General features: G+C 39.9%; 1 protein-coding gene across 4 annotated transcripts in view; it reads left to right on the top strand.

The window, feature by feature from the left end:
* The window catches only part of LOC111875016, a 40,336-nt gene extending 36,686 nt beyond the window's left edge, over nt 1–3,650 (top strand). For all 4 annotated transcript variants that reach the window (XM_023871016.2, XM_023871017.2, XM_023871018.2 and 1 more), the window contains 3 exons: nt 331–436; nt 1,427–1,588; nt 2,567–3,650. In XM_023871016.2, the coding sequence (XP_023726784.1) occupies nt 331–436; nt 1,427–1,588; nt 2,567–3,421 (1,123 nt within the window). In that variant the 3' untranslated portion in view covers nt 3,422–3,650. The remainder of the gene's footprint in view (nt 1–330; nt 437–1,426; nt 1,589–2,566) is intronic.
* Nucleotides 3,651–12,241: the final 8,591 nt, after the last annotated feature.

Raw genomic sequence — 12,241 nt, 5'->3', positions numbered from 1 at the left:
CCAAAGGGTTGAAACAGGAACGCACACAACAGAGCACCACAGACAAACCACTTAACTCAGACTGACGCCAGCTCACTAACAGTCGCGGGAGACCCCCAGCTAACACCACCTAGCAGCACAACTCGTAACTACAAAGCATGCGCGCGCAACAGGTCATTTCCGGTTATTTTTGGGTCCCCCTTCGTATAAATATGTGGTAACGTGTCATCATTAGTGGGATTTAAGTACCATACAGTAGAAATTATAGAGTGTCATAATACAGAATTTCGTTGAAAAAACACAAAGATTGGATATAAGTGAGTGTTCTTTGAAGTGTTTGGTATTTTACAGAATTGTGACTGTTCTCCAGCCATGGCTTCTCTACAGCAACTCTCACTTCAGTAGTCCTGATTTACATACAGTAAAATGTGTTGCTAATCTGGTAAACACACGCTTGGTGAGTTTTTAGTAACACTGGTAGACATCAATACTTGCACACCTAAGCATACATGTTTGTACACACATACACACCAATGCTGTGTGCACTCTCTGTTTATGTAAAATAGATGGAGAAATGTATCCAAACACAAATATGTGAATCTTATAGTGTGCGCAGAGTAAAATATCCCCTGAACTTTTTCAGCTGCCAGTGCTTGTGTTCATGAGGTCATGTCACAGAACAGATGAGTGTAATGTTAGTAAGACTATATACAGAGAAATTATTTGCTCTCTATGACAGTCTTTCTGGGAAAAATTTCCTTATCTTTGGAAATCTGGAAATTGGGTGCTCCACCATGGCCATGTGCTAGTTTGTCAATCTCTTTTGGTGCAGGAGTATCTGAACAAGAGTTGTGTCACTGTTCTTGCTAATTTATCTGCTATCCAGGTACAGTTACTGCCTCTTCCAAAGAATGAAATCCCCCTTAAAGGAATGTAGGTTCCATTAGCAGAACAGATGAAAGAAGTTACAGAGATGGCATGTAAGGAGATCGTAGGAAGACACCTGCAGGATTGCTTCTGCCAGTTAAAAAGTGGCTGCTGGCCAAAATGTGTCAGTGGGAGTGTACTGTGACTTGTATAACCAAAGAGAATAGAATTTTTCAAGATCCATACTCAAGCTATTAGCAAAAATTGTTTGTTATGATGTGTGTGATGAATACAAATTCTTCAGTTACATAATTTCTGTGATGAAATGTGGCACTAAAAATTCTCCAAAGTGATGGAAGGAATAAATCTTCACTGCATTGTTAGTAGGAAATAAACTTTCATAAATGGTCTGATGTTGCTCATTGTCACACAGCACACAGTATTAAGCACTTAGTTACTAGATGAACATTCAGTGAGTTGCATTGGTAATTCAGTTTATATTTTTCTGTATGTTCTTTCTCATCATGTTTGGAAGTATTATAAAAGAAGCAGTAATCTTTGTCTCATGTGATTCTTGCAGAAGGACACCTTGAGTGACTGCAATGGCTTCCTAAATCTCAGTTTGGTGCGCTACCTCCTCACTGGTCTCAGTACAACAGTTGTGTCAGGTTCCAAAAACATGGCACATCATATTTTCTCTGCAATCTTTGATAGCTGCCCAGCCCTCAGTCTTGCTGCCAGGGTATGGTTTCTTCATCTCTTTTGTGCCTATTTAATGACACTTTCCCTGTTGGATGATAGATTGATAGATGAATGGTGAATTAGAAAATGTTTGGAAGAAAGTGATCATGGCCTATTTGAGGTACTGTCCCAGCAGTTGCCTAGAGGGCCTGAAGAAAAACTTCAGTCAGAATGATTGATGTTCTGTGAAAGATTGAAAATGAGCCCTCCCTCAAATACAAGTCCAGACCATTACTTGTTCAGTACCTGGCCAAGGTATAGTGACAATTATAAACCAAATGTATATAGAGTCAATTCCGATAAAATATGGTTGATTTTCTTCATAATAGCCATACTGGTTACTCTGTGGATGAGGGAAGTGGAGAGTGTACAGTGAACTCCATTAACAGCATAAACCAAAAGATCTTCAAAATTCACCATTTATTGTCAGTTTTTAATGGCTGTGCATAACATCGTAATCATAGTACAGTATTGTGTCCACACATTTTGGGACAAGTCACAGTCATTCTCATGTTCTTAGTATGAACGCGGTAGTGTAGTTGGTTAAGGCACTATGCTATAAGCTGTAAGGTCGCAGGTTCAAGTCCCGATGAGGTCATTTGATTTTTTCAGTTGAGCTAATCCTTCCAGCCACACTATGACCCTGGGGTCGACTCAGCCTCTAACAAAAATGAGTACCAGGATTATTCTTGGAATATTCTTGGGGATAAAGGGCGGCCGGCATGTAGGGCTGACAACCTTGCTGCCATCTATGGGCCGATTGTCTGGAAAATGTGGGAACCTCAACATCTCACAACCCTATGGGCCTCCACGGCCTGTTACAGGGATACCTTTACTTGTTTTACTTTTTAGAAAAGATTGGAGCTAATACATTTAGTCGTATTAAAACCTTGAACGTGTATAATTCTTTGGGAACCTAAATAAAATGCGGATAGCTGGTAGTATGGCTTTAATATTTTTGGTTTCTTTACTTGTACAGGTCCACGCTTCAACTGTGCTGTGTATCGTACAGAGATTTGCAGCATCCGACATGCCATCAGGCACCTTCAGCCATATACTGGCAACACTTGCCATGATCAAGTCAAAATCCTTACAGGAGATGGCACTGGGTACACAGGCAGCCAAGTACTGGGAGGTAGGTTTAGATGTCTGGTTGCACCAGAAGCACAGTCCATCTCTGAAGACCCCTGTAAGGAGGTGGGTGTTCTTCTACACTGTTCTGGAGCTTGGCTGTCAGCTACAGTCTGGAATCATAAGCTTCAAATTTGACTCAGGAAGTATATCATTCCAATACAATACCAAGGATGTAGTGCAGAACAACATAATAACACTACTTATTAATGAACTCGAAAATGATCTATCTGTAATTGATACTTTGGATGTGATTGTACAAGCAGAACAATTGCCATTCTGTGGACTGTCAGCATTATCACAGAACATGATGTGTGTAGCTGCTGTACTGTTTCTTATGCTGTACAATGACCTTAAGGAAACAGATTCCAACAAATTCCTGGCATCAGGATTTGATGCTTCCCTTCTGTGTAAAGTTCTCCTCTCTTGCTGCACTGCTTGGATTAAGGCTGGACTTCCTCACAGCAGGATTAAAAAAACATTGTCTGAGTCAGAAAGAAACCAGAAGAAAATGGTTACATCGCCCCTGGTGGATAAAGAATTGTTGCTGGGCATGAAAAGAGGACTGAGCTCCATCTTGAGAACAGTATCTAGCAGACAAACAGTCAGAGTTCCAGAAATCTACATCACAAGCATAAAACATTCTGAATTAGGAAACATTTTGGGCAATATTTTAACTCAAATGGGATGGTCTGTAAGGTAAACAGGTGGAAGGCAAAGAGAATCAATCTTCTTTGGAAGAAACAACACATCTGTAAGGAATAATCAAAAAGTACCAACATCGGAACACAACTTGCTTTCATAAAACTTCTTCACTGCTCTTTAAAACACTCATCCTGAGTCCCATAATGCTTATTCAATGATCTAAAAAGAAAGGTTGAAACATGTAGCAATAAGAATTGCAAAAATAAACAAATGTTAATACAATTGTATCTGCGTTGTCTTATTGAGTATTATTGTAATTGCTGTGTTGACTTACCCTGTTTGCATACCTGCATGCATCCGTGCATACTTGGGTCCAGTCGTATGTGCATGCATCCATGCATACCTACCTACATACATAAATGCATGCTCAAGTGATTAAATAGATGCGTGATGCCAAGGGTGAGTATGGGTGGGTTCCCGCGCTTCCATAATCTCATCCCGAGTACCTCCTGCCCTACCCTATAAAATGAATTCTTCAGAGGAGCGGTTTACACAGCCCAATAAGGAAGATAATAAGAAACTAAGATGCTACATTTTTTACTACACTTTGTGGCTTTCCATGAGGTTTTAGTCTCGAAGCGTGGGACTTATATATATTGGGGGCTTATATATACTGCCCAAAAAGCCATGTACAATATATACCTATAGTTGTAAAGGTTGTGACATGCAATTTAGAGGAGGAAGGACGAAACATAGAAAGTAATTGACTGTGACAAGTGAGAAGGGATAGACCCGTCTTGTCATCAAAAAGAATTCCTGTTAAAGGCTAAACAGTGAAGTTACTTGAAGACTAAGATCTGGTCAAGAGCGTCCGTATGGGCTCTAAATTAAGAGAAACTAACTGGCCAACCATCAGTCGTAAAATTACTTTGAAACGAAGCAGTAGGATATGTGGAAGACGGAGGCGAATAGTTGTCATAACCATGGCGGTCCTTTGGTAAGGCACTGGCGTATGGTTTAGAAGCATACGTGGTTCGAAGACATTACTATTTTTTGTGGGGGGAAAAAAGTGAAATTTGTGCATGTAGGAAGCAAGTCGTACTATACAAGGAAGGTGAAGGTAACAAATTTGTACAGATCTGGTGGTACATGGGTGAGATATTTGCGTAGTATTGGGAAGGTACCGGGTTCGAGACCACGACGTCTTTTGTTAATAGAAATTGAAAAGTGAATAAATGAATACGATTTTTCTGCAGCTATAAACCAAGTCGCATAATATAAGGACGATCGTAGAAAGTTATGACATGCATGTTCTGGTGGCCTAGAGGTAAGGCACAGGCGTTCTAAAGATAAGGTTCGTGGTTCGAAAACACGCGTATTTTTGTGATGAGATTTTTATGGAATTATATAGCGACATGTAACATAAGAGGAAGATTAAAGGTAAAAGATTTCCGTGACATTGGTGGCCTATCGGTAAAACACCGGCGTAGTGATGAAGAGTTGGAAGGTTCGAGACCAACTATAGTTTTGTGATTTAGAAAGTAAGTTAATTGATTTTTCTGAAATTATAACCGAAGATGTAGCTTAAGAGGAAGATAAAAGAAAATAAATTTCAGTGGTGCTGGTGGTCTAGCGGTGAAGACATCGGCCTAGTGTTCAGAAGGTCCCTGGTTCAAAACCAGTAGGATTTTTGTGAAAAAGAAAATGGAAAGAAGTCAGGAGGCAGGGTAAAGGAGGCGGGAGAGATAGAGGGAGGGACCGGGGCGAGGGAACATTTTTGCTTTTTTTTTTTGCGGCCGCTCATTAAGACACTCAACCTAAGCGGGTTTTATTAAAATCCACATGGGATCAGAAAGAAAAAAAACTTTGGCCCACCGTCCGCCCACCAACCACCCGCCCTTAGGGGGTGACTTTGACTTATTCATTTGAGACCAGATTCTATGAGCGAGAGTTATCAAGGTAATGTAATATAACTGCAGCGCATTCTGTTGACTAAAACCTCATGGAAATCCACGAAGTGTAGTTAAAATATAGCATCTTAGTATCTTACTGGGCTCGGCAAACAGCTCCTCTGAAGAATTCATTTTATAAGAGTAGGGCAGGAGGTAGTGAGGATGGAAGCGTGGGACCCCACCCTCAACCACCCTTCATAATCACGCAGAAAGTTAATCACTTGAGACCAAGAAAACTGAGTGAGATTTAAGAAAGTATGAAATAAACCTGCAGCGCCATCTGTTGAACATTAAAACAACATCCGTTCACCAGAGGGTGCTGCAGGTATAATTCAAATTTTCTTAACTCTCGCAGATTTAGCGTGGTCTCAAGTTATTAACATTCTGCGTGACCCCAAGGGCAGTCGTGGGTACGGTCCCACGCTTCGCTATCCGTGGAGTAATCTTCAACAGATGGCGCTTTTTATTATTTCATATGAGTATGAACGATATGGGAGTGGTCCCATGTTTCGCCATCTGCGGAAGAATTTTCAACAGATGGCGCCACTTTCAATTTCATATAAATGTGAATACTACGGAAACGTGGGACTCCACCCTCATCCGCTCTTGGGCTCACGACGAAAGGTAAGAACTTGAGATCACGCTAAAGCAGCGAGAGATAAGAAGGGAATATTTAAAACTGTTGCGCCATCTGTTGTACATTACTCCACAAGTGATTAACTTTCTTCAGAGGAGCGGTTTGTAGTAGTCAATAAGATATTAAGATGCTTCATTTTAACTACAATTTGTTCTTTCCATGAGGTTTAAGTCCACAAATGGCGCTGCAGATATATTATATTTTCTTGTTAACTGTCGCTGAATTAGCTTTATCTCAAGTTACTTTCTGCATGAACCCCAAGAGCGGTCGTGGGTACGGTGTCATGCTTCGCCGTCTGTGGAGTAATGTTCAACAGTTGGCGCTACTTGTTTTATTTCATATGAATATGAATACTATGGAAGCGCCATTTGTGGACTTAAACCTCATGGAAAGAACGAATTGTAGTTGATATGTAGCATCTTAGTATCTTATTGGCTGGTACAAACCGCTCCTCTGGAGAAAGTTAATCACTTGTGGAGTAATGTTTAACAGATGGCGCAACAGTTTTTAATATTCCCTTGTTATCTCTCGCTGCTTTAGTTTGATCTCAAGTTCTTACCTTTCTTCGCGAGCCCAAGGGCGGGTGAGGGTTGAGTCCCACGCTTCCGTCGTATTCACATTTATATGAAATTGAAAGTGGCGCCATCTGTTGAAAATTCTTCCGCAGATGGCGAAACATGGGACCACTCCCATATCGTTCATACTCATATGAAATAATAAAAAGCGCCATTTGTTGAAGATTACTCCACGGATAGCGAAGCGTGGGACCGTACCCACGACCGCCCTTGGGGTCACGCAGAATGTTAATAACTTGAGACCACGCTAAATCTGCGAGAGTTAAGAAAATTTGAATTATACCTGCAGCACCCTCTGGTGAACGGATGTTGTTTTAATGTTCAACAGATGGCGCTGCAGGTTTATTTCATACTTTCTTAAATCTCACTCAGTTTTCTTGGTCTCAAGTGATTAACTTTCTGCGTGATTATGAAGGGTGGTTGAGGGTGGGGTCCCACGCTTCCATCCTCACTACCTCCNAAAAAAAAAAAGCAAAAATGTTCCCTCGCCCCGGTCCCTCCCTCTATCTCTCCCGCCTCCTTTACCCTGCCTCCTGACTTCTTTCCATTTTCTTTTTCACAAAAATCCTACTGGTTTTGAACCAGGGACCTTCTGAACACTAGGCCGATGTCTTCACCGCTAGACCACCAGCACCACTGAAATTTATTTTCTTTTATCTTCCTCTTAAGCTACATCTTCGGTTATAATTTCAGAAAAATCAATTAACTTACTTTCTAAATCACAAAACTATAGTTGGTCTCGAACCTTCCAACTCTTCATCACTACGCCGGTGTTTTACCGATAGGCCACCAATGTCACGGAAATCTTTTACCTTTAATCTTCCTCTTATGTTACATGTCGCTATATAATTCCATAAAAATCTCATCACAAAAATACGCGTGTTTTCGAACCACGAACCTTATCTTTAGAACGCCTGTGCCTTACCTCTAGGCCACCAGAACATGCATGTCATAACTTTCTACGATCGTCCTTATATTATGCGACTTGGTTTATAGCTGAAGAAAAATCGTATTCATTTATTCACTTTTCAATTTCTATTAACAAAAGACGTCGTGGTCTCGAACCCGGTACCTTCCCAATACTACGCAAATATCTCACCCATGTACCACCAGATCTGTACAAATTTGTTACCTTCACCTTCCTCGTATAGTACGACTTGCTTCCTACATGCACAAATTTCACTTTTTTCCCCCCACAAAAAATAGTAATGTCTTCGAACCACGTATGCTTCTAAACCATACGCCAGTGCCTTACCAAAGGACCGCCATGGTTATGACAACTATTCGCCTCCGTCTTCCACATATCCTACTGCTTCGTTTCAAAGTAATTTTACGACTGATGGTTGGCCAGTTAGTTTCTCTTAATTTAGAGCCCATACGGACGCTCTTGACCAGATCTTAGTCTTCAAGTAACTTCACTGTTTAGCCTTTAACAGGAATTCTTTCTGATGACAAGACGGGTCTATCCCTTCTCACTTCTCACAGTCAATTACTTTCTATATTTCGTCCTTCCTCCTCTAAACTGCATGTCACGACCTTTACGACTATGCGTGTATATTGCATATGGCTTTTTGGTAATATATATAAGCTCCCTGTCAGTCCATAACAGATTCTGCCTTATTTTCATTGGCTCACGCTAGACCGGCAATTTAGTCACCTCAACGATCATATGCTTCACCGCCGCAAAATTTTATCCTCGTGTCCTGCCGGGCTTTGCCTTATCCAGTATTCCGAACATTTGCATTTTCACGATCTTCTGTGGCATCTGGTTGCTGACCGCTCTACGCCTTGGGATACTGGTGTTGTTGTGGGGAACCTTGATTTCTAAGCGCTGCCCTTTCGAAACGTGGGTATTTGCCGAAAATCCCAAGGCAAGCATACGGCATTGCAGAAATATATAATACTCTGTGGATGGTGCATTTCATCTTAGAGCTTAATCGCTCACTTTTCAATGAAGGATATGCTTTAATACATGTTGAGATGGCATTGCCTCCGATCATTTCTGTATCTAATCCTCTTACCGAAACATATACTGATGTTGTATACGACTCAGGAAGGGGGTTCTTCGTCCGTTTAGTATGAGATGACCCCCAAGCGATCTAACTCTCTTGACATAAAATTCCATTTCTTTTTTTCCAACGCTCGCACTGCGTCTCAATCGCATCCAGACGTCACTGCAGAGTTCTGAGAACATACCCTTCTTTGCTCTCGGTCGCATATACATAGGTGCCAGCAGCAAACACACTTAGATATACACTAGTATTTTTGAGGGGGGGTTCATTTATACATATGCTGTACAATGCGTGGCACTCCTTTTCTCTTGGTGCAAACGTTTTGCCTTTGATCGAAACTCTGAATTCCTAACATGTGCTAACAGGCTTCATTATACATACATACATACATACATACACACATACATACATACATACATCTTAGAACAGATTCAAATAAATTCATTTATTTAAAATCTGTTAATGCCTTTACTATGTTTACAAAGTGTTCAGCACCTCTTACAATGCAGTCTCCTACTTCAGCTCAACTGTTTAATAGTCACCATTACATAACTACCGCAGATACCAGTAAGCAATGTCGAGTCCGAAGTATCTGTTGTACAATTATTCTAGATAAATGGATTTAGTAAAACATTACAAATATTCAGTACAATATATTTTTCTTCTAACTCAGTAGTTCCTAACCTTTGTGAGACAGCGACATAGTAAATACTTTTTTATAAGACGAGGGCCCGGTCCCTACAATTTGACTTGTAAATACCTCTAATTGGTATTTTATGTAAATTTGGATATTAATTTTCATTCTTATCCAGAATTTGGAATTACTCATAGAATTAGAAGTACCTTCCAGTCGTTTTTTCCACGATAAGTCAACAAGTTGAAAGGTTTCTTCATGGGAAATGGCTGTCTCTTGGTGTTCAACAAAAGAGTTCACAATCCACATATTTTGTCACCTGGGGTCCTCATGCTCGGAATAATATTTTACAAACGACAACATTTTCAAGATGGCTGCAATAATATCTGAAACTGAATTCTGTGAATAGAAGCCATCTGCTTCCATAATCTAATCTGAGTACGACTGAAACATTCCATCGTTTCCTTCTGCAGTCATATTAAGCCAGAAGTAGAGTTTCTTTCTGTATAATTCGAACTTGTTCCAAGCATTATATATTGTTGTATCTGAACCTTGAAGTTTTATATTCAATTCGTTTATGTAAGAAAACATGTCGCTGAAATACGCCAGCCTGGCTACGAGTTTCTTAACCTGGAAATAATGGGACAGGTCACCTTCCTTATCAATCAGAAACAGCTCAACTTTCTTTCGGGGTTCATATAACCTCTTGAGAACTTTACTGCGGGACAGCCAACGGACTTCAGAATGGAAAAGAAGATTTTCATGAGCAGACCCTGTTTCATCGCACAATGCTTTTAACAGTTTTGTACTTAAAGCACTGCTTTTTATACAAGTAATAAATAGATGTTGATAGGACTTCATTAAACTCATGTGCCATTTTTTTAGAGGCCATGTTTTGCTTATGAATGTAGCAATGCCTTGACAATAAGTTATTGCACGTACGTAATATGCTTAATTTTAGTGACACAACCCAATATTTGAATGCTTCTAAATAATTTTGGGTATCAAATTTTGCCTTTAAATCTGAGAGGCTCATGGATTCGAAGATGTAGGACCAACTGCATGATATTAACTGAAACCTGCGCTATAACTGTGAATAAAAGCAGAGATTATACGGTCTACAAAAGTAAAATTTTGTTGGCATGGGATCTTTTTTTTTGTGTGTGTGTGTGTGTAAACTGCAGGACCGTAATGTTACGATGGTGTGGGCAAACGTATGAGCTTACCTCGAATTTCCTTAAAATTTGTATTTCAAGTATTTCAAGTATATATGTACAGCTCTCGACTGTACTTTAATTATGTAACTAGTTCATTTTAAGACTTTTACTTTCATCCTAACTTTATATTTTATATTTTTTATATTATTGTATACTGTTTGGAAAACCTAATACTACGAGTACATCGTGTAATTAGCACGCAATTGAATAGCTAAAAAGTTTTTAAGTGTATTTACCTGATGATGGCTTCTTGAAAGCCGAAACATGTAGTAAAGTACTACTTTCAACTTACTTACTTACTTACTTACTTACTTATTTACTTACTTACTTACTTACTCATGGAGCTGAGCTCTTCTTGAGGAGCCGCCAATTCTGCAGCTACTCAAGAATTTCCCAACATTTTATGGAACCCGAAGGTTCATTACCATGTTCACAAGAGCCCTCCACTGGTCCCTATCCTGAGCCAGATTATCCAATCCATAGCATCCCACCCTATCTCTGTAAGATCCATTCTAATATTGTCGGCCCACTTACGTCTTGGTCTTCCCTATGGTCTCTTTCCTTCTGGCTTTCCCACCAATATCCTATACGCATTCCTCGTCTCCCCCATTCGCGCTACATGACCTGCCCACCTCATCCTCCTCGACTTGATCATTCTAATTATACTTGGAGAAGAGTACAAGTTATGAAGCTCCTCATTATGCAGTTTTCTCCAACCTCCTGTCATTTCATCTCTCTTTGGTCCAAATATTCTCCTCAACACCCTGTTCGCGAACACCCTCAGTCTATGTTCCTCCCTTAATGCCAGAGACCAAGTTTCACACCCATACGGAACCACAGGCAAAATTATAGTTTTGTATATTCTAATTTTTATGTTTCTGGAGAGCAGACCAGAAGACATTCTGGACTGAATGGTAGCAAGCATTACCCGAGTTCAATCGCCTCTTAATTTCCTCCTGAATCAGATTTCGATCTGTTATCGTTGTTCCCAAGTATCTGAACTGTGCCACATTTTCAAAACATCTGTTTCCTATCTTTATGTCATGAATTTGCCCTGCATTTTGGTGACGAGACAGTAACATATACTTAAGTTTTTCTGTGTTTACTTCTAGACCAACCTCTTTACTTGCGTCAATTAAAGTTTGTGTGTTTTTCTTTATGGTATATACATTATCACCCAGTTGATTCACATCATCGGCGTAGACCAACAGCTGATGTGTCCCGTTTAGTTTCAGTCCCACCTGGTTTCCCTGCACCTTCCTAATTGCATATTCTACGTCAAAGTTGAAAAATTGTGGCGATAAAGCATCTCATTGTTTTAGAACATTCTGGATAGGAAATTTATCAGACAAATGTTTACCTACACGGACACTACTATACGTTTTGTTTAAACACATTTTANAACAGTAAGAACAAGAACATTAGAGACCTGTATAGAGGAATAAATGACTTTAAAAGGGGTTAGCAGCCTAGCAGTAACTTAGTGACGGATGAGAATGGTGATCTGCTTGCAGATTCCCACAACATTTTGAAGAGGTGGAGGAACTACTCTCAGTTATTGAATGTGCATAGGGTCAGTGCTGTTAGGCAGACAGAAATCCATACAGCTGAGACGTTAATATCTTTTGAGGTTGAAAGTGCTATTGCAAAATTAAAACGGTATAAATCGCCAGGTAGTGATCAAATTCCGGCAGAACTTATTCAAGCAGCAGGAGAAATGTTACGTTCTAAGATCCACAATCTAATTATTTCTATTTGGCATAAGAAAAAATTGCTTGATCAGTGGAAGGAGTCTATTATAATAGACTCCTTCCACTGATCAAGCAATTTTTTCTTATGCCAAATAGAAAT

The sequence above is a fragment of the Cryptotermes secundus genome, unplaced genomic scaffold, assembly GCF_002891405.2.
Source record: "Cryptotermes secundus unplaced genomic scaffold, Csec_1.0 scaffold973, whole genome shotgun sequence".
Lineage (NCBI taxonomy): Eukaryota > Metazoa > Arthropoda > Insecta > Blattodea > Kalotermitidae > Cryptotermes > Cryptotermes secundus.
This window is presented reverse-complemented; position numbering and strand designations above follow the sequence as displayed.